General features: G+C 38.2%; 1 protein-coding gene across 3 annotated transcripts in view; it reads right to left on the minus strand.

The window, feature by feature from the left end:
* BDP1 (B double prime 1, subunit of RNA polymerase III transcription initiation factor IIIB) overlaps positions 1-23,294 on the minus strand; it is a 52,341-nt gene that overhangs the window by 5,851 nt on the left and 23,196 nt on the right. Inside the window, exons 20-38 of one of the 3 annotated variants that reach the window (XM_032095284.1) lie at positions 23,191-23,278; positions 22,361-22,548; positions 21,612-21,795; positions 20,096-20,211; positions 19,187-19,406; positions 18,486-18,673; positions 15,198-15,393; positions 13,974-14,191; positions 12,673-13,063; positions 9,776-9,874; positions 9,455-9,491; positions 8,944-9,027; positions 8,074-8,302; positions 6,743-6,900; positions 5,965-6,106; positions 5,206-5,392; positions 3,868-3,928; positions 2,146-2,335; positions 519-729 (exon numbers count right to left, since the gene is read on the minus strand). In XM_032095284.1, coding sequence (XP_031951175.1) covers positions 519-729; positions 2,146-2,335; positions 3,868-3,928; positions 5,206-5,392; positions 5,965-6,106; positions 6,743-6,900; positions 8,074-8,302; positions 8,944-9,027; positions 9,455-9,491; positions 9,776-9,874; positions 12,673-13,063; positions 13,974-14,191; positions 15,198-15,393; positions 18,486-18,673; positions 19,187-19,406; positions 20,096-20,211; positions 21,612-21,795; positions 22,361-22,548; positions 23,191-23,278 — 3,187 coding nt within the window. Of the gene's footprint in view, positions 1-518; positions 730-2,145; positions 2,336-3,867; positions 3,929-5,205; positions 5,393-5,964; positions 6,107-6,742; positions 6,901-8,073; positions 8,303-8,943; positions 9,028-9,454; positions 9,492-9,775; positions 9,875-12,672; positions 13,064-13,973; positions 14,192-15,197; positions 15,394-18,485; positions 18,674-19,186; positions 19,407-20,095; positions 20,212-21,611; positions 21,796-22,360; positions 22,549-23,061; positions 23,279-23,294 lie in introns of all 3 variants that reach the window. The other 2 variants (XM_032095283.1, XM_032095282.1) reach the window with 2 other exon arrangements.

Consider the following 23,294-nt stretch of genomic DNA (forward strand, 5'->3'; position numbering starts at 1 on the left):
GAAGGAAGCTGGAAAGATGGTGGCTTGTTTTCACTGGCAGCTTGCTCTTTTAAACTAGTACCTGCTATGTTAAAAATCGATAGGAACATATCTATCTAACAGATTCTTCATGTAACAGACACAATGCAGATTCAAAACATCATTCAGTGAACCTAGACAGTCTGCCAGTCATCCAATATATATCCAGAGTTTCCCCTCCTGCAATGTCATTGTCTAAAGGGTGATGCAGAATGAACCAAATAAGACATATTACCAGTCTGTCTACTAGGAAGTCAAATTAAAAAAACCCGAGAGCCTGCAGATTCTCAAAAAACCCTAATACTAAATAATGAATATCCAAAACCTGTTGTAGATTTCAAAATTAAAAGGAATCTATAGGTGTTGATTTTCCTTTTAAGTTTTACAGGCAGTACATATTTAAGCAAGTAACACCATTAAAAAATAAACATAATTAAAATGCTCTATTATGTGTTATGCATCTACCCCATGCATGAAAACTCACCAAATTATGATCTCACCTTGTAAGTGGTTTCCAGGTTATCCTCCACTGCAACAGTAGACGGAGTTTTCTTGGAAGGAGGAAAATCATTCTTTTCAAGCTCTGCAGCCAACCGTTTTTGAGCTCTCTGCAACTTTGGAACAGGGCCTACTGATGCACTCTCTAGTTGTTTGGTTTCCATACTGCTGTTTAAAGGTGCAGCAACTTCACCAGCTGCAGTTGTCAAGGATCTGATAGTGTTTACATATAAAGTCATTAATGTGACTGTACAAGAAGCCAAAATTTACTTTGTATAAGGTTTCTGTATGGAAATTACACATGGATCTATGGTGATACTCTTTCTTGCTTTATGTCAATATTAACTTCAAATGTACCATTTACTACCGATAAACATTTTGTTGTGCTATGTGGAGTTAGTTTTTCTAGCCATAATTGAATGTAGTTACTTTAGCTCTTCTATTTGAACTCCACTTGGTCTTTTCATATGAAGTAAAAATATGGCAACTTACTAACTGCCCTAGAAAATGCTAAAATACAGTATTATTTATCTGCACAGTTGAATCCCCCCACACTGAATGATCTCAAAAGACATACAGACATATGTAAGACATACAGAGAAGCAGCAGAGACTAGGAAAATAGGGTAAAGCAGTATGGGAACAGCGAGACAGATCATGTACTCTAACTCTGCCTGTCAGCTATTCTATTTATCATCAGTAGCTCCACAGGAGTTAGAATTCTTACACTGTATAGCCAACATTCGCTCAAAGACCTATCCTTTCAATAAAGGAATGATACTAGCATCTGATATCCCAGAGCAAGACTCTCCACAATTATGTAGAATTGCATCACATCTCTAGTTATGATCTGAGGACTTACATTAGTAGAGTATTAGGGTTTGGGGGTTTTTTATTACTTTGCAACGATTCCATCCTTCAGAATGTCTTTTTCCTTTGATTTTTTTTTTCTCCCAAGCTGACTAGATTTAGTGCAACTGTAATGTTGACGTAACAATTTTGTTACACTGCATTGAGAGGTACTCTTTGTAAAAGAAATTCAAACCCTTTTGGATTGCAGTAGACAAACCAGCTATTATTCTTTTGGGTAATTAATTAGTGTTTTCATCTTGTCTGCCTTTTGAACATAGCACAAACTCAAGAGAATGATATAAGAATTTATATCTAGTTTTATCATGTTTTCCAGAAATATTCCACATTTTCTACATGAAAAATCTGGAAGAGCAGTTAATAAACAGCCACTCTACAAAACTGTTAAAGTACTGTAAAAATGTAAACATGCTTAGATTTTTTCATTTCAATTGTTTTGCACTGTAAGGATTCACGGCAAAATAAGGCACAAGCTGGACAAATTATTTCTACTAAAAAGCAAGACTTACTCTAAAGGATAAATCAGAATTAAAGTGACACCAAAATCCCAGCTAACTAAAACACTAACTTTAAAACACCTATGTAATCTTCCTCAAATCTGATTAGAGCCCTTTTTACTTTCTTAATTCTCTAACCAGTCCGTCAAAACTACCTCCTCTTGCATTTCTTCTTTTAAGAAGTTCTAATCTGTACTGCACATTCAGAGAACAATCAAGGTACACAAAAAGTGTTTCACTTTGATAAAAAATAAAGCATTTACCTCTCCACTGCAGTCCCAGTTGTTTCACTTGTACTTATTGGGCTGATAAGTATTGGTGCTGGTAGTACTGGTTCTGAAGTTTGTTCCAGCATAACAGATGCATCAAACTCTTTTGAGTCAGCTGGGATTTCCACCAGTGTTAAAATGAATGTCTGTTCTTCCTCTGGACATCTATGATCATCATTCACTACTATAATTTTTCCAGAGAAATAAAGAAAAAATGGAAAATTATTAATCAAATGCGAAATTACACTGTTCTCTTCATGTCCTCCCTACATGGAGTACTGAAATTTTAGGCACTCATTTCTCCATGGAAAAAGGCACTGGGTTTATTCTTGAGACAATAAGCTTCCTGTCTTCTTAGATGAGATACACGTTATCATCTCCTGGTGCCTATTCACTGCAGTGGAATCATGATTACCGTTCAGAATGAGGAACGTTAAAAATGCCTAGTAATGATGAAGATTTTTAAATAGGTGCTCTAGCATTAAAGAGTAATTTCAAGTTTTGTTAAACTTGTGTCATGGTGGTCAAATGGCCCTCTGTCTTTAATTGCAACTCTCAGCTATTAAGAGTTACTTCCTTTAATGGCAGATATCTGCTGTTTTGAAGGTAAACACAGGATTTTTCCCCTCACTGAGGACTGGCAGAAGAGAAGCACAGTCTTGAATTTAATAGATGAAAAACATAAATAATTTAGTCAACAAACAGACATTAACAGATAACTGCCAAATGTCATCCGTTAGAACTTAAGGAACAAACATTTGTAAAGTTTTCAAAAGGTGGAAAACAACAATGGCACTCCCTTATTTAAGACAGCTCTCAATTATGTAAAACTCTTATTCCAACCACAACTTGCTTGGGTTCTTTATCTAATTAAATATGATTTAAGATGCTTCAGCCCAAGATTCTTGCAAAAACAGAGCATAGCAACAGATGTCTAAGAAGTATTAGCCTGATCTTTTGCACAAGCTCATGAGTTACAGCTTTGGACTGCAGTTTCCATGTAAAGTTAAGTATTCTGGGCTTCTGACACTGTGACTATCCCATATGTTAGACAAGTAGCGGTTCCAAACCAACTGCATTTCAATTTGTTCTAGGGAAAAGCAGACATCACCTTCATAACTTTCATAACATATCAGTTAGGCATTAATCTGTTGACTCAGTACAGCTAAAGAAGGAAATTTGATTGTCTTACTTACACTTCTCTTCTTCTTCTTTCTCTCCTGCTCCACACTGGCACAGTACAGCCCTCCTACTCACACAACTCTGACAACAGCATTCACTTGATAACTTCATGAGCAACTATAGCTCACTAAGCCAGTGGAAAACTACACAGTTTCTCTCCCTCTGTCATGTTCAGTTTTCAATGGGTGAGTCAGAGGTGCATAAAGGGCTCTAAAACCTGCTATACCTACCACAAGGAAAGCAGCAGGAGCTCACAACAGGGAAAAGAGAACAAGTTTCCCTTCTACTGGTATTTAAACTTAATGAAGGGCCCTTCAAAAAGTTCCCAAATCTAGTTTCTGTTTACAAAAGAGGCTAGGAAGGGGAATGTCACAGTGCTGTGGATCATTATCTGTGTTAATGGAATAGACTGATTAATCATGTCAATGAAAATTCTTTTTTTTTAATGAAAATTTTAGGTTTTTTACTCTTTTAGTAACTGCAAAATACACAAATGTGGGCTTTTGCTAAACTTTGAATATTAGGACATTATACCTGAAGTTTCTTCTGTGCTGCTTACGCAATGTTGTTGAGCATCCTGAGTACAAGCTTCATTCTAGAAACAACACAGTTGAAATAAAACAACTTAATAAATCTGGGAAATAACTGTAGGAAACAGGAAGAAACAAAGAATGTCAAATGCTGAAGAGCTAAAAAATCTAATCACATCATCATTATTGCATGTGTCAGTTTTCACTTCTAGCTGTTCTAGGTTGAATAGTACTAGCCTGACAAGGACAAGAGACACTGGGGAAATATAAAACTCATATGCAGCTTGTTGTAAACTCATATGCAGCTCATTGTCTGTATTGATGGTTTGTCAAAATAAATTTATACTTCCTACAGGACAACGCTGTCAAAGATGACTCATACAATAAACTGTTCAGTGGCACTAAGAAAGCAGCTTTCTATAACCCTTAACAAAACACTGAGTGCCAAACAAAAACACCCAGCTCTGCAGCTCATCTATCCCTTCCCTTTTATTGTTTGCCCCTTTCCCCAAACCAGGAATAATCTACTGCAAGTTGCCTTTTCTCATACTCTCTGCCAGGCCTGTAAGAGAAACATCATTCTTGCACATTGCTCCTAACATGAAATCAGCCTTGACACATCTGTGCCAAACAAGCTTCTGTGCATCAGCTGTTCCACCATAACTACGTGCTCACTGATCTCAGCCAACACTAGAAGGAAGCCCTGAGGAAACTGCAAATGAACCTTTCTCTCATGAAGAAATAAGGTAACTCTCATTTATACTAGAATACAGACACACAAACCACTGCAAAGAAATGGATGTGAAAGACATAGTGCTTGGCCATGACATACATGATGATGATATAAAGGATATAGAAGTATGTAAAAATATGCAAAATTTGTATATGTCATATAATAATATGCCTATAAAGCTCTTAATTGCTTTTTTAAATAAATGAGAAAGAGCATGACAGTTTGCTTTAAACAAAGCAAATGAGAGTGACAACAAACATGCTCCATCCAAGCAGTAATGTTTTAACTTCAGTTTAATATAAACAAATGTAACAGTAAGAGGTCACACTAAATGGACACATGAATCCTAGCTAATTTCTTCTATCAAGACTCCTTCAAAATTCCTCACAATTTTGCTAAGGCGTATCACTTATTGCTGAAATGTTCTAAACAGAGTCTGCAAAGATTAAGTTTGTCTGAAAGATTGTTTGGATATACTCCTGCAAAAAATCAAGTTTCATTTACCAGCTGAAGTATCTTTAGAACTGGTCAGCACATTTGCACTGAAAACCTCTTTCTTCACAGAATTTCAAAAACTGGACACTTCTGGACTGTAATTAAGTTCTTTACCTGAGTCAAGTTAACTGGACATATATTGTCCTCAAGAGGACAAGGACTTTGGTCGGGAATTTCATCCACGGAACTTGGATTTGGATAGTCCTCCAGTCCAAGGTGTGATTTTTCAGGTTTCAGTGATGCAGTTAGAGGTCTTAAATATCCTGAATTTCCACAAGCATCTCTTATCGGCTTTTCTGTTCTGCAAGGTATATATCTAGTTAATTTGAAACCAAATGAAGATACCCTGTGCATATGCTAAATTCGGTATTATGATTTGTTTAATATGAAGCATATGTAATTACACAGAAACAAAGCACCTGTTTAAAAACTACATCATTCTACTAAATAAAATGCATAATCTTTGAACAGGTCTACATGAAGACTTTCAGGGAAAAGCCTCTGTAACTCCATTAATGGAGGCATTTCTACTGAAAGAACAACCAAGCAGGAAGCCTTTTAAGCTCCTTAACATTTCTAAATGAATCAACTCCTTAACATTTCCTTGCAGTTTCATGAAAGACAGTTAAGTAGTAAGGTAATTACTAAGTTCTGAAATAGCAAACATAAGTTAATGTTCTACCTCCAAAAGCTGTAGCACAATATGCAAGGGAGAAAAACCTAAAGTCTAAACTGTACACTATCTGTATAAACATACACAGTGTCCATGAGCACACTGTTTCCATTACAGTCGCATACTACACTTGAACTTCAGCTGCATATTTTAAGAGACAGCAGGAATAAAGTCAGTTATTAAGTGATGAGTCTTCCTACCTCTCAGTTTTGTCTATTTGCTTGCTAAGTTCCATACTTCCAGTTGCAAAGTCATGAAGAACTGAAGAATCATTTGCAGCTAGTCTGATTGGTTCTAGTTCCACCATCTGCATTTCTGCAGTACCCTTCAGGGCTGTAGGATCTAAGTTTTATAAGAATAAAAATTAAAATAATGTCTTTTCAATCTGCAGGTGTATATACATATTCATATTACCTTTTACATATAACCTTGTATATATTAAAATTTTGTAGTATGTTTATATAGACACATACATAAATGTGCACATGTATACTTGTGTCTTATGTAAGTAAGGCACATACACATATCTCATTTTGCCTTTCATATCTTGTGCATTTTGCCAGTGATATGAAGATAATTAAGAGTTTGAAGACTAACTTTTTTCCAACTGCTTTAAGAATAGAAAACCAGTTCTTTCTATCTCCTCTTCTACTTTTAATGGAAGGAAAAGACAGTAATAAACAGAAAAAAAGTACACTGTATTGGACTGTATTTCTGGAATTGGCAGTTCAGTAATTTAAGTGCTTTCCAGGTAACTTAATACCTGCAGGAAAAAACTGCTACTCAAATTTAATTCAATTTTATGCCAAAAGGTATACTTATGTATAAAACTATACCAAATGAGTACCCTATGTTACAATGGTGATGTATCATCTGTGAACATGAAAGTGGAGACTTTCAGCTTTGTTTCATTTCATGAATAGATGTGAATCTATCTGAATAACATTTTCAGAGCTCTAGGATAAGAAACAGGCTTACCAGTTGGAATTTGTTCTAGCTGTTCCACAAGTACATTTGCATTCAGTAACTCCTGCAGTATGTTTTCGTTGGACCTCAGTATTCCAGAGGTTGGCTCAGGCTCCAGGTGTCCACCTCCTGTCAGTCTCATACTATTCGCCACAGGCAAAGAGCTATCACTGAAAGTAAAAGGAAAAATGTCATCAATAGAGTTTTTTATTTTTGATGGTTAGTGAAGATACAAGAGATATGGGGTAGATCAGACAATGAAGACTTGAAATGCAGGCTGCAACTGGCAGAGAAGACAGAAAGCTATTTGGCAGAATAAAAAAAATAAAAATCATCTGCGAATTGAAACAGATAGGTATGCTGCAAACTAGTATGTTTCCAACGTAAAGGAAGAAAATAAAAGAATATTTGAAATGTTTAAATAACAGGAGAAGATCAGAAATCTAATACATACCATATGGTATAAGTTCTGGTTTAATGATACAATTAAACTGGATGCAAAATGAAGGATCTTTGATTATGATTTTTCAAAGAGTATAATCTCATAGTTTATTCAAGCAATCAACAAGTTAAACAGTCTTTCAAATAATACATGGTCACCAGTAGATGTTTGAGGGGTATGCATAAAGGGGATGGGTAAAGGCCAACGGGTTACAAAGGATCTGCATAGGGTCTCCTAAAGGATTGTGGGTCTGTCTTTTCTCGCAGTGACTAAAGAAGTGGTTGCCTTTCCAGGGAGTCCTGCTGGACGATTATGCAATCTCCTTATCTCAGCAGACATCCCTCCAAGGCAGGGGCTGGGCATACCCCACAGATGTTTTCTCTGGAAAAGTGTCGGATTAAGCTGTCTCGTAATTCACAAATGCAGAATTGTAAAAAATCAATCACTAAAAACCATAATGACAGAAGATCAACTGGTTTCTTGCCATCTCTTTGCTCTGAATCTTTGATCTACACCCCACAGCAGCAGCGATACTTAAGCTATTTGTCTTGGTCTGATTAGCTGTAGAGAACTATAGGAAAAAGAGCTTGGTAATTAACAGGGATGCAGTACAATGTAGTCTGCAGATTTTATTCTCCCCCACGCCTCTCCCCAGGTAAACTTAATTTCATGAGACAAAAACTAGTTGTAGATCCCCAAAATTACATACAAACACCTCATGGAAGTCATAAGAAGGAGACAAGAGGAGTTTTTGCAGATTACATAGCAAATTAAATAAACTGAGAAACCTTTACTAAAGCAAGACTGCTTGCAAATCAGTAAAAAGGCCAGAAAGAACCTAGCAAAAGTAAGCAGTGTCAGAGGATCTCTCTCACTAAAGAAAATGAAGTGGTAATTTAACCTGGTATCGGTAGCATCCTTCTCTGAATACTCGTCTACACCTATTCCTGTGCCAGTGATTTGATTCTCTACATTGATGTTTCCATCCTCAGAAGGCAGTAATTCCTTGACAGAAGTGTCTGAAGCAAGCAAATACTGACTAGAAGTTCTGTTTTCTTTGGAGTAGGTGTGAGTTACGAGGCTATCAGCCATGTCCAAGTCATCTTGAGCAGGTGCCGTGTGTGTTCGTTCTAGTTATAACAATAAACAGAATGGGAAAACTTCATTTAAAACACTCAGGTTTGGCACGTATATAAAGCTATATAACTTCAAGCTGCATTTAACACAGTTTGTATCCTCCAAAGACACAGATTCAAATCCCAGATAAATACAGTCCTTAGAGAACACTTCTGGTAGTAAGAACACAAAAACTAACATTCAACCAATGAAAGCAGATAATAAATGCTACACAAAATCTGTAAAACCCAGGTAATTTCACATTTCATCTAGTTAGGGTGAAACTGCTATGCTTCACATTAAAGGTCTGAAAGATCACCGACAGTTACAGTCATTTAAGCTTGATCCCTTTCTTTTGTCCAGTTTACGTGACCAGATCAATTCAAACATGTGCTTCCTGAAACAAGTTTCACAAACAACTTTCTAGCACTGACGCAGCTGGCAGTATTCAGTAGGGTGCCTGCCTTTTTCCAGCCACCCTGCATTGGCTAGACTTACTATATGTTACAGTGCAGCAGGACTAAAAGCATAAAAGATTCTTGACCTCCTGCTATGCAGCAGCAAGTGGAAGAGCTTTGCAGCCACTGCTCCATCCCTCCTTAGGTGGACCCAGAAAGCACGAGAGCAAGGCTTTGTCTCATAAATCAGATCATACCTTCAGAGCTTGTTTTCAACTGGAAATTTGGATCACCCATTGCAAGTAAAGTCATAGCAGCTTCAGTGCTTCCATCGTTAATTCCTATGAAGTTGTACACACACATTAAAAATCACAAGCGCATTAACCAGAAATCCATTTACCCATATTCAAAAGTATTTGACACTACCACAAATACAGTGAAGTACATATTCTTTAAATTGACCTTACTTATGGATGAAAATGCTTGTAGACAAGCAGCCATTCTCATTCAGCAAATTCAAACTACTGTTAAAACACTGAGCAGCAACATGACTCCCTTTAATGGTGTACTGGATACAGGTGGCAAGGTTTTGGCAGCAGGGGGGCTGCCCTGGACACAGACAGTTCCAGCTGATCCACTGCAGGACACAGCTGAGCCTGAGAGTCAAGATGGTGACACCTTTGGGAAATGTATTTTAAGAAAGAGGAAAATGTGTATATTGGTAGCAAGTTAACAAGAAATACATGAGCAAGATTGTTTCATATCTACCTTTGTCCACATCTGGATTCTCATGTATGGTTGTTTCCTTAAATACAAAGAAAAACAGTATCAAAGTTCTACATAAAATGACTCCATAATTTTTATTTAACGCTTACACATAAATTCTGTGCCCACAGGTTACCCCGGTTTTAAGGCTAACAATATTTACTTACACAATTTTCCCATAGCTGTGCCTCATACTTGTGTGGGACAGGTAGCAGTCTAATAAGCTACAGTTACATTCAGACAGGCAACAAGAGACTGCTGAGATAGCTTTGTATGAACTATGAAACAAACAAAAGACATTCTAACAGCTGTTGAGGTGCTTACTTTTTCTTCCCTCTGTACTACTGGTTGGATAGATGCACAAGAAAGACTTTCAGCATCAGTAGCCACCTGCACATCTGGGATATTCACAGATATTTCCAGCTGTAAAAATAATTTTACAGGTATTTCAGTTCATCAGATGCAAAAGAAGATCTGTCAAATGCAAATTTTTATAAATCTCACATATTTAACAGATGTTCGCCATCTAGAGGGATCCTTTGCAAAAATCATACCTTCTGATTTGAGAAGGAAGCAGTGGTATGAACAGGAGGCTGGCAGTGCTATCTGTAGCTAAGTGGAAGCATCAGACACCCTAAGGCCTTGTTTCTAGTCACTCACTTCTCCACCAAATTAAGTTATGCAGCTGAGATCTTTTATGGTGACTGTTTACCTCAAATGGGTTTTGTTAGTTTTCACTCTTTTTCTGCTTTTTAAGTCTTCTGGAAGGAAAAACAGTTCACACTTATTTCCAAAGCAAGATAGGGAAAAGACACACAGACACATAGAAACACACCCACTCACCATTTTACCTACTTTTGTTTCTTCAGCTCTGTGTTTTCACTGAGAACTTCAGACATTTGACATTTTCAGAAATAAGGACTTGAAATTTGACAGAAAGATTATGATATTTCCAGGGAAGTTCTCACAAAAAACACTGCTCAATCTGGGCTGCTCTCAAAGGCTTGCGCTTTTTACAGATACTTTTGACTGACCTATTTAAATTTTACAACAGCTGGGTCCTCAGGTCCTCTGACCACATCCCTCACTAGTACTACTGTCTCCTAAGTGTTAAACCAGGCAACTTGCTTGTCATTCCCCCACATAATATATATTCCACATCTCTGAAATCAAAGGTTCAGCAAAAGTTTCCATGCAGCAGCTTTGCTGCCCATTTTTACTCTAGAGACCACTTGGTGTTTTGACAGAGCTTTAAATTATTCTGCAGTTTCACCTGGAGAAAGAAACAGTGTGATTAATTCAGAAGACAATAAAAAGCAGAATTTCAGTGGGCAAAGAGAGGAAGAGGACTAGCAGTAGCAGTAAGCAAAAAAGCACCAGAAAGCAAAAATCACTGAAGTGAATGGAAAGTAGCGATGACAGGGAAAAAAAATAGAAAAATGTCTAATTCTTTGAACACAATCCCTTCCAAGGCCTTGAACAGAGGCCACTGTTCCCAAACCTGCACAGTTCCCTGGCACCAAAAAATGTATGCCATTTCCCCTCTGGTGATTGGTCTAAGTAGATACAATACCATGTGCTGCTACAGTGTTACATGCTCAAGTTCAATTACAGTCTAAGGGTGCACATGAAATATAGGCCTGCACTCCAGGTGTGTAAGTTTACAACTCTACAAATCATCTATGAAAGAGTAAAAATGCACAGTATTAACAAAGATATAGATGGTCTCTCACTGAGAGCATCAGGGACTGTTGATCTACCCCTGCCAGACAGAGCAAGAACATCCTTAAGTGGACTGCATCCCATGGAGAACCCACACTGGAGCATGGAAAAGGAAGGAGTGGATTCCACCACACCACCAAACTCTACTGCAGGAACCAAAGCAACAAGGGCTGGAGATTTTAATGGATATACATTTAAATTTTTTAACCCATCATCTGAGTTGTACATGACAGTAAGAAGAACATGAATCAAGGGAAAGCAGGTCTCACAAGAAACCAGGCAAGCACAGCTGTCACTGACCTGAGCTGGCTTTGGTACCCAAAAACTCAACACAGCATGCCACCTCTCCTGAGCAACCATGTAATACATGGAGCCCAAGGCATGGCTTAAATAACTAAAAAGGCCATTTGATGGACATTATAAGGTGGGGGGCAGGGCACTGACCAAGGGAATGATAGCCATATATTTTTCAAAGAACAGAGAGAGAAGCTGTGGTTAATAAGGATGTACTGGATAGTGTAAGACCTGGGCATGATACAAATGATATGAAATTAAGAGTGAAGACTGTACTGGGCATGGCTGGGATGTATATGCTGTCTTTTGGATTGTGTGGTAACACACCGGTGTTTTTTGCTGTTCCTGCACAATGTCAAAGCTTTTTTTCTATTCTTTTACCCAGCAAGAAGTGAGCAAGGGGGGTAAGCAAGAGATCAGGAGAGCATACACCTAGTACAGCTGACCCAAAATGAGCAAAGGGAAATTCTGTATCCTGTGATAATGTGCTCAGCAATAAAAGCTCAGGGAAAGGAGGGAGAAGAGGAGGCCATTTGTGGTTATGGCATTTGTCTTCCAAAGTCACTCTTAAAAAGATTGAGGCCCTGCTTTCCAGGAAGTAACCTGACAATGGAAAGTAGTAAATAAATTCCTTATTTTGCTTTTTATTTACATGCTACTTTTCCTTCATGCATGTAACTGTCTTTATATCAATAGAGAAATCTTCTGACCCTCCTTCCTAATTTCTCCTAGTCCCACAGGAAAAGGGAGTGAGCATGCAGATGTGTGTGTCTGGCTGCTGCTCAGGTCAGCCTACCTGACAGTTAAAAGTTTCTTGGCAAGGGGGACATGACCTACAGGAACATTTTTGTCATACCCTCATTTCCTAACATTCAAATATGAAATCGAAGTGCTCCATTTGATCCATCTTGGGCCTCAAAACACATGGATAAGGATTGAGCCTGGACCTATATTCAATCCCAGTAAACAAACTGATGAGTACCTTGCAGACCTATATATAGTTGTAAACATAATTACATAACTGGATTTTAGGCTGATGCAGTATTAAGTTCAAAACCAAGTGTATGTGCCAAGTAACATCCCTGCTACTCTCAACACCATTCTTGAACTCAGATAAAACCCAAATACTCAGAGATACAAATAGAATAAAATCTTTTAAAACAATCAGAACAAAATTACGTATGCAGAACCCAGCAACACAATACCTCCTCCATGGTTTCCTGTATCTGCACAGGAATTGGTTTTGGAGATCGAAGACCTATAGGAACGAACACTGGAGCCTTGTTTACTTCCTCTGGTGCAAAGCATTCATCTTCATCATAAAGCTCAAAGTCATCTGCCTCGGCATCCTCCTCCTCTTGAGAAGCCCGAAGGGTGACAAAGGTTATCTTTGAACTTCTGGGTTCCTTCCCAGATTTTCTTCTCTGTGTAGTTTTCAAACTTTTGCCTCTGGTAACACTCACTGTAGCACCTTGCCTTTGATTCCCCTTCTCACTGCAATCAGCTTCGCATTCAGAGGCAGAAGAAGTAGCAGCTTTTGGCTCCAACCCATGTTCTGGCAGTGCTGTCCACTTTGATGATCTCCTGAACTGCCCTCTAAAGTACAGAACAAAAACAGTGAAGTCCAAGACATTCCAAAAAGTGGGATACTACAAATCAAAACAAACTCAATTAAAAAAAAAAAGTTATCATGACCAACAATGCAAACTATTTACTTCTTTATAGTGACAAGTAAGCGTTTAATCAGAAATTTAATTTCTTCCTGTATACATAAAGTACTGATTGTCAATATGTATTAAGCAGTTTCAGAATGCTAGAAATCTTCACAATTAAGCTTGCAAAGATACATAATTCCTTGATGAGAAAAGTATGAAATAATTTTAATCTTGAGGGATGTGGAAGTCACTTGCTTTTTAAGTCATGTTTTAAGACAACTTCAGTTGTTTTTCGCTAAAGCTACACTTGAAGCCCCAAACTATGATACTTTAGTTGATCAGACTATTGCTTACAAACTTCGATAATAACTACTTATCTCCTTTGGTTTCTCAGACAGCATTCTCTTCAATAATCAGTTGATTCTGTTTCCTTCCTCAAAATCATGGGCACAACCACTTTCAGTATCAAAAGTAATTAAAAACATCCCCCCCAAAACATCCTCCCTGGTAAACTGATGGGGAGTGGAAACAAATGTCAGCAGAGGATATTTTTAGCACAAAGTTTCTCTTTAGGTTAATCCCACAATCCTTGTGCCCCCAAATACTCTCAAGTCCTCCCCTGTAAAATCAGGAATTTCTGTTGAAACCATGGGATGGACTGGTGAGAGTGCTGGCTGTGTTCATTTTATCAGAATACAGGCAGGGTAAGAGACATAGGGATATCTGCATGCATCTGCTAAGTTCAGATGGAAGACACAAGAACTGACATGATGCACTCACGTAACATACGGCAGAACTATGGCCAATAATTATCAATCAGTTGAGTTTACAAACCAAAACAGTTGTCTTACCTCGTGAGATTGTCTGAATGTTTTTCCTGAGAGGCAGAAAGCTGAGAATCATCATCTTGTTCTACTTGACTCTCACTCTCTGATGATACCCCTGGAGGCTGGAGTATAATGTCCTGCCTGATTCTCTTACAATATGGTTCTTCAACATTCTCTGCAAAATTGTGTTTCCTTGTAGCTTCTGAGAAGGATCCAGCTTCCACTATATTGCTGAAATTTTGCTGAACAGAGGAAATAATTACGACCATATTAAGTGCCAAACATTTATAACTGGTTTTGGTGACTTAAAGAACTTAGTTTGAAGATCTTGAGAATGTGCCCAGCTGTCATCTCTGATAACTTAGGACATTTTTACTCATTGTCTTTAATTTTGGGCTCTATAGCAGAAGTGTCATTAACTGGCATTATCTACGATGCCTGAATTCCCAGTGATGCTGGTCGTTAATAGACCAAGACCACGCTCAATTCAGCAAGAGTACCAACTCTTTAGAAGCTGGAAAGATGAATCATTTTCTAAAATTACCTATAAATTTAAAGAACAATTTGCAGGAAGGAATTTTTTTTTTCTGCCTTGGGAACAAACTAGGAAGAAAAAACTATCATACTTTATATAAAAGCATTTAAATATTGTTCAACGTATACACAGACAAACATCAGCAACCACAGTTCATCAATTATGGATACTTGGCAAAAATAGTATGTTAACTAGAAGATTTTAGTCATCCATGTAGAAAATAGGGAACACCAGATAAACTTGACTCAGTTATCACTGCATTAGACAGAGATGGAACTAGTCTGGGCTAAGTTAAGCCTGCTGAGCAAATTTAAGGTCTGAACTTTGTTCATACTCATTTTTATTTCTAAGTATACTAATACAGATTTTAGGTAGTATCTGAAGTTAGTTAATGGCCTTATTTTCCATTGTTCAATGAATAACAAACAGTAAATTATTTTTTAACAGTGTTAGCATGTGTTTATTATAATGCAAATTTCTGACCATATAAACCATGGAACTTAAGACAACAGTGTGTATTAAATATTTCCACATATCTTAGATTCTAAGTCCATTTATTCAACATAATTTCCAACAGTAAATTAAAAAAAAAATTTAAATAATCACATAACCTTTTCCAGCCATATACTGAATTTCTGTGCCAGCTATGGTTCTAAGAACTTGGGCAAAAGGATTGAAGTATAACTGGCTCAAAATACATGATCAGCACTTACCACTGATACACCTGTTTTTAATAATACTGAACACTCTTCTTCACTTCTGCTCTCAGTGATGTCCTCTTCTCTGTTTTCACCTTCTTCAGGATAATCCCTTTTCCTAATAAGTCTCTTTAGGTCTCTCCTTGGGTTCCAATGGGGTTCCCTTGCTCTCTGTTCACTTTCCTCTCCAGAACTTAATTTATCATTGGACCTATAAAAACATGTTTCAACTTTTACTTCTGCAAAGTACACTCTATAAGCTTGGCTTACTATCAGATATTTAATACTTCCAGCAAGAAATGAACTTGTGTTTTGAATTTTTATTTGCTTAGTTGGTTACATGCAAAAAAACATAAGGAAGAAAAAAACACTGCAAAAAGGAGGTAATTTGTCTGCAGCAGTAGACCTTCCTGATTACTTTTGGGAAAAATTTTTGGAAGGAAAACAAAAGTCAGAGAGGGTAGAAAGCGTCAGCTATACCAACGCAGTACTCCAAAATTAAGCAGCCATAGGAACATTATATTCACTAATTCCAGTGCTCAAGGTTTTAATACTTTCAAAAAGGATACAATTCTTACATCTGTTCAAACATACTCAGATCAGGAAGACAGAAATCTTGGCCTTCTAAATTCATGACTTGAGAAAAAGAGACTAAGAGTAATCCAGAAATTACAGTTTAGTCAACCTCATCTCAGTCCCTGGGAAAGTGATGGAACAAACCAACCTGGAAACTACTTCCAGACACATAAAAAACAACCTAACTTGGAGTAGTCAGCATGGATTTGTAATGGGGAAGCTATGCTTGACCAACTTGATAACCTCTTTCAATGAAAGACTGACCTGATAAATGAAGGGAGAGCAGTAAATAGTGTCTGCCTTGACTCCAGTAAGGCTTGTAACACTGTTGAATACTGTCTCTTCTAACAGGCATGTAAGGGAGGTGATGAAGTACAGACTGAAAGTGGACTAAAAATGGAGCTGTCTGGTTCCGAGGTCTGTGATCAGTGACACAAAGTCCAGTTGGAGACCAATAACCAACAGTGCACCCTGTGGGTCAATACCGCGTCAAATCCTGTCCAGTATCTCCACAAATGATCTGGATGATGGGATAAGCTGTAACCTCAGCAAGTTTACACATTAGGCAGATCTGGAAGGAGTTGCTTCCCAAAGACAGAGACACCCAAAGGTTGTAGTGGCCTCCAGAGGGACCTGGAGAGGCTGGAGAAATGGGCTGACAGGAATCTCAGGAAGTTCAGCAAGGGGAGAGGCAAAGTCCTGTGTCGGGGGAGGAACAACCCAAGGCACCAGCACACGCTGCAAGCCACCCAGATGGAAAGCAGCTTTGCAGAAAAGAACCCGGCTGTCCTGGTGGTCTCCGAGTTGAACATGAACCAGGAAGGTGCTGTGGCTGCACAACCAGCTAATGGTGACCTGGGCTGCAGCAGCAGCAGAAGCACTGCCAGCAGGCTGAGGGAGGTGATCCTTGCCCCTCATTCAGCACTGATGAAGCCACCTGGAGGACTGACCAGTTCTGAACTCCCTGGTAGGAGAGACCTGGACACACTGGAGACAGCCCCTCAAGGGCTCACACAGATGGCAAAGAGGTGGAAGCATCTCTCCTACAACAAAAGGCTGAAGGAGCAGGAGCTGTTCAACCTGGAGAGAAGGCTCAGGGGGTCTCTTCAACAGTTACACAAAAACCCAGGGGGAGGGTGCAAACAGGACGGAGCCAGGCTCTTTCCAGGGGTGCCCATTGACAGGACAAGAGACAATGGGCAAACGATGCAAGACAGGAGGTTCCTTCTGAACACCAGGAAATCCTGTTTCATTGTGAGGGTTACCAAGCACTGGCACAGGCTGCCCAGAGAGACTGCGGAGTCTCCATCCTTGCAAGATTCAAAAGCTGTCTGGACACAGTATTGGGCAACCAGCTCCAGGTGCTTGACTGTGGGGTTGGACCAGAAGACTTTTAACAGACCCTTCTACCTTCAACCATTCCGCGAGTCTGTGAAAGTCCACCATCGTGGAAGACAAGAAGACTGTGAAGTAAGGCCCTTGTCTTGTTAGCACAAAGGCTAACATTACACTGACATGATTTCAATGTAATTTATGGAAGAGATTTTAAGCAGAGTTTCAGAGACAGATGCAAAGCAGAAGATAACTTCAGAGAACAGCAAAAGTAAATTGAGACTGCTCTATATTAATTAAGACTAAGCAAAAGGTAGCTTATAACCCAGAGCTGTCACATGTAAATGGCGCTATCTGCCTCATACGGCACACACATAAAAAGCATCATCACAGTAAGTTCTCCTACTGGAAAGAAAAATTTAAGAGACTCAGAATATATCTTACAGAAACATAAAAAGAGCTTGCTGTCTACTTGCCACTTCTCGTTTATAAGGGAATGCAAATGGCACTGCTCAGTCTTTGGTCCACATTCATGGTGCGCCATACCCCAAGAATTTATTACTGAGAAATTCAGACAGCCAAATCCTGATTACTTTATTATACTCTCACCCATGAAGTACCTTCTAAATAGGAAAACAGCCTTGAAAAAATCCTGTAATCCTTTTAAAAACTTACATTACTTAAGAATGCCACCTAGTGACTTTCACAGCACACAGTAGAGAACAACTAGTACAGCTCAGAGCCTGTGCTTCCAAAAGCAAGTGCTGTATGAAAACAACTGGACAAATGCACAAAGTTTTTAAAGTACTGTTGTGTCTTAACCCCAGCTGGTAAGTAAGTGCCATGCAGCCAGTCAGTCCCCAAACCACAGGGAGAAGGAGAATTGGAAAGAAAAGGTAAACTGTGTGGGTTTAGATAAGAACAGTGTAATAATCAAAACAAAGTAAAATATAAAATAATGAAAAGGAGAGGCAGACACACAGACAGAGGGGAATGAAATGCAAGGGAAATAAGTAATGCACAATTGCTCACTGCTTGCTAACTGATGCCCCGCCCATCCCCAAGCAGTGTTTAGCAGCCCCTGGCCAATTCCCTCCATTACTGAGCGCGATGTTCCATTGTATGGAATATCCCTTCGGCCAGTTCAGGTCAGCTGTCCTGGCTGTGCTCCCTCTCAGCTGCTTGTGCGCCTGCTCACTGGCAGACCATGAGACACTGAAAAGTCTTCAACTCAGGGTAAGCACTGCTCAGCAACAACTAAAATGTCAGTGTGTTATCAATGCTATTCTCATACTGAATCCAAAATACAGCACCGTACCAGCTACTCAGAAGAAAATAAACTCTACTCCAGCTGAAACTAATATAAGAGTTTACTTTGTCAACAGGTAACTCTACCTTTCTGTGGTATCCTGAATGCTTCCTATAGCATCTGTAGATAGACATTCTTCTTGCTCTCCATTGCTATGGCAATTTGGTGATTTTTTAGAAGAACAAAGCGTTTCTGATGTCATGCTTCTTAAATTTATGTCTAGATTGTCATTCCTGGCTGTATTTCCCACAAGCAACAATACCTCCATGTCATCCTTTGATTTGAGAAAAAAACCAACAACAGAATTAGCATAAAATATATCACGTGTAAAAAAAGTATTGGAGATTATGATCAAGCTGCTAATCTGAGGCAAAACTTCATTTAAAAACTTCCAAGTAGTTTATGGCACCATCACTGTTCCTTGTTCCTCTAGGAAAGCATTTAGCTAACTTAAAAAGATACTACAACCAATATAGTCCTTCAGGAGAAGCCTCCAAGGAGCTCAGAAGAAACCCAGCAATAGAAATACAGCATGCAGGTAGCTACTCATATATTATGATTATGGCTGGAATGTCAAAGTTCAAGTGAAGTCTTTAGATGTCCTATCAATGTGTCACTAACAGAATTTTGGAAAACCCTATAATAGCATGCAAATACTGAACAAGAATTCTTACTAGGCTGAAATCAATGAATGCATTTACAGCAACTTACTTAGATGTCTTAAAAACAGCTAGTGTGAACCAAGCATCAGAAAGTATAGTCAGAAATACGTGAACAGAATTCTCACTTTTGAGGAGAGAGGGTTTTCAGATTCTTCTGCCAAAGGCAGATTCTGTCCTTGATCCATTTCTTCCTCATCTGGGGCAGCAAGTTTTTGTACTACTGGAGATTCTTTTTCGCTGTCTGTTCTTTCTAGGTTTGGTCTAGTTCTTGAAGACTCGATCTTTCCCAATTGTCCTGATTTCAGAGCACTCAGCTTACCTTCTTGGGAGGTAAATTTTTCAGCACTGGTGAATTTAAAGCAAACAAACAAAAACAAAAACAGATAAAACCACATTTGACTTCGGCTGGGAGGGAAAATAAGCACTTCTGCATTTAAGTTTTGAATCAACACTCGTACATGAGACTAATAGATTGCTTTGTTTAAGATCAATAGAATTTTATTTTAAAATACATTTCTCATTTATGGTTAACTTCGGAGCAGGAATAACAAATGTCTTTGTCAAGACATTTTTAACATAAAAAACAAGTTGGGTTGCTAACCATACCAACATCAAAGTATTGGCAGTCTAACACACACTTAAGATCTTATTTTAAGAAGAGCAGCAGTAAAATAGAAGAGCACATAGGGGGATCAATGAAAGTCAAGTCTCTTACATTTCGCAAAATTTATATGTTACATATGTTACGTGTGTGATTGCTACCTAAGCAAATACAGACCCAGTAATAAAAAACCTTGGTCAAGAAGAGCTATGAGCTCATACAGATCAAGTATGTACCAGATAAACAATGGCAAGGAGTGCAGCTAAAAAAAATGTGCTCTGAAAACACTGGAAGAAGCTGTTTGGAGGCACTGGAAATGAAATACTGTAGAAAGACAAAAGACAAGGAGCAGAGGAACTGACATTTGCAAAAGTGTCTCATTATGCACAGACAAAAGCTTTTCAAATGTAATTTTGCTAAACTCAAACCTCACCTGCTTTGTTCAGACAATAAATTTTCAGAAATAGAGGGCACCTGAGGCACCTCTTGCTGCTCCTGTTCCTCTTTGCTCAACACATCTGCTTGACACAATACAGCTTCATTTTCACCCTTAAATTTACAGCAAAAGAAGCATGAAGAAAAATAGAAGTATGTAAGCTTCTAAAACAGACATGTATTTTACATACAAAAATAGAAACTATGCTATTTTCCCAATTGGAATAAAAGTAGGAATCATGTTATCATAGGTCAATTTATATGCAAAAAGGAACAGAAGTCTTCATAGTCCTGGGATACCTAGAGTTAAGCTCTTCAATACTGCATGCACCCAAACACTATGGGAAACACTTGTCTATTTAACATTCAATCAACTCCCTAATACATCAAGCACTGTGGAAACAAAATACTTCAGCAAACGGAAAACCTTTGAAAACTGGACACCGCAGAGGGCAGCACAGACACACCCAAGCCACAATAACATAACCTCAAGATCCAGAAGGCCTAATAAGCTTTACGTCTGTATTTGCCACATTGGTTCCACACAGAAGCCACTCAAACATATCCTTCACCACTTCAGGCCTGTGACAGCTTTATTAGTAAAGAGGGGCATCAGACTGGATGATGAAAATCTTCTACAGATTCGCCCAGTACAGAGCAGATGCCTGTGCATGGTTCACAGGCCACAGGTCTAGAGCAGCCAAGACTGAACCACAAGGTACTATCTCAGCTAGGAGTGAGCTGATTGTGACACTGAAGGGAGATGAGAGATGAATGCACGACACAAGTACTTTACACAGGCTAAAGAATAAAACCAGCTATAACCATTCCAACATGAGTCACTCCTGCAAAGTTTACCTGTACTCCAAATCTAAGGCAAGTCAATGCAGACATCCCTACATCCATGATATGATTCATGTACAACCCACAAAAAGGTTACAGAGAACGCATCACACTGTAAACGGCTTTTGAGGATTTTCACAACTTTTACAGTCCCTAGTAAAGTATCTGTGGGGATACACAGTATCAGCTACTTGTATGAAGTAGAGAAGTACGAGGTACTGTAGTGATGAAGCCAGTTAAAGCTTATCAAATTAAAAAACCCTTTTTTTCATAAAAATAGCTGTCCTCTGCCTTCACTTGAGACATTATACTATATTGGTCAACACAGACTTGATTAATCCAGTCAGGAAAGGTGAAACGAGCAAAAAAAGCTAATTTTTATGCATTTTTGTTCTTGAGTTTATTTTAAATGTGCATAATTTTTTCCTATCATGCAATCCAATCAAAATCAGATCCTTTGTAAAAAAAATAATTAATACTTTAAGTTGTAGACCTCACTGATTTCATACCTATAATACCTCAGCTTACCAAGGTTTGGGAATTTTTTTTCATCTAATATATTGTCTCAGCCTCAGGCAACGCAACTTCCATGTTTTCATTTAACTTCATAAAACTGAGCACGCACTTTGAACTAACTTTGAAGGCAAAGCCTTACTCTTATTAAAGCTTACCATGACAGCATTGTCAAACTCATCTTTTTGCTCTGCTTCAGGCTTTTTCTTCCTCTCATTTTCTGATATTTTTAACTCCTTCTTTCCAATAGCTCTTACCAAGTTTGGTTTGTACCTCTTTTTCCGTGCCAGCTGGATAGGTGGAAGAGGTGCTTGTTGACATTCTTCTTGAGTGCTGTTTTTGCTATCAAGGCAAAGTTAAGACAGAAAAAATAATCCAAAACTTAATACAAATGCATAGTACAAAAACAAACCCAGGTCCATTAGTATTACATGCAAAAAACACTTGAGTTTTTAAGCGAAATCTTGTAAACAAAAAGCTCTGCTGAGTTTAAGTTACAAACAACAATTTGTTCCAGCAAAAATTTCAAACTAACAGTCTTTTGAATATTTCACAATAGAATTAACTAATTCACTAAAGTTAGCTTATTGACTACCTACTGCTATAAAACTGAAGCAATTTTCACATTGTTTCTCTGATAAGCAAACTAGTATTTCCCTGCTTACATGAAATGAATCCAGTCTTTCAGATGATGAAACAGTTGTAAAGAGAATGCTCATTAATTTCATTCTTAGCATAGAAGCTACCGAAATTTTAGTCTCACTAGTGTTGGAACTATGAGAATGGAAATTTTGTGCAGTATTTTCACTAGAGTATATTTACCAGATGGCAATCCACTAGCACGAGGACTTCCTTGTAAAACACTTTCATTGTTACAGTCAAGAATAAAAAGTAGCTAAGCCCTTACGCTGCATTAGTAGTTGAGATGTCATCTTGGCTAATTTCAGGTAGACTGAACTGCATTTCACCATCCTCCGATCTTGAAAATGTTTTTGGGGACTTAGAACTTGGCCTCTCAGAAACCTCCTGAGAGCAAAACGACTTCTCCTTTCCCAAGGATTCTAGTGGGTTTAAGACTTCACATTTTCCTGCTTTCTGAAAAATGTAAACACAAGAACCAGAACAAGTTGTAATAATAAACCAAAATGAGACTTTATTATGTCTATGAAGTTTGGTACTTACCACTCTCTGAAAAACTCAAGATTGAGTTTTTTGCGCTCTCCTACAAAACTCCTAAGTAACTGCTCACTAATGATTTCCTAGTCTTTCAAGGACAAATACACACTTTTTTAGTTAAGACAAAATAGCTCGAAATCGGTATTTCTTCTGTGCCATCTTCTATTAATACTTCTTCTTTCTTCACTGTCAACTATAATGCCACTTTGGGTCAGAAAGACATCTGGACACATAGCAAGAGATACAGTCATCTTTTTCTCCTCACATACGACCAAGTGAAAAGTACACAAGTTTTAATACAGAAAATTTCAGCTTTTGAAAAAATTATTTCAAGAAGTTATTAACTTCATATTTTTTTTTAATCATCAGTATTTCATTTCACAAAACCAAAAGCTCAAATATAACTAAAGTTAAAAAAAAAAAAAGCCTTACATCTGCGTCAGGAGGGATGCTACATGCACTATCGCACTGTGTCAAACTTTCTTCCTTGTTGGTATCTTTCTGTGATGCACCTTTATTATTTACATCCAGCACTTCCTTTCTAGTAGTTGTTGTTCTTACATTTGGCTTTGGTCTCTGGAATCGACTCCTCAGTAGCCGAGCTGATGATACAACAGTTTTCTCCTCTTCCTTCTGAGGATGAGATTCCCTACAAAAACAAACAA

Source organism: Corvus moneduloides, chromosome Z, assembly GCF_009650955.1.
Source record: "Corvus moneduloides isolate bCorMon1 chromosome Z, bCorMon1.pri, whole genome shotgun sequence".
In the NCBI taxonomy this organism is placed as follows: domain Eukaryota; kingdom Metazoa; phylum Chordata; class Aves; order Passeriformes; family Corvidae; genus Corvus; species Corvus moneduloides.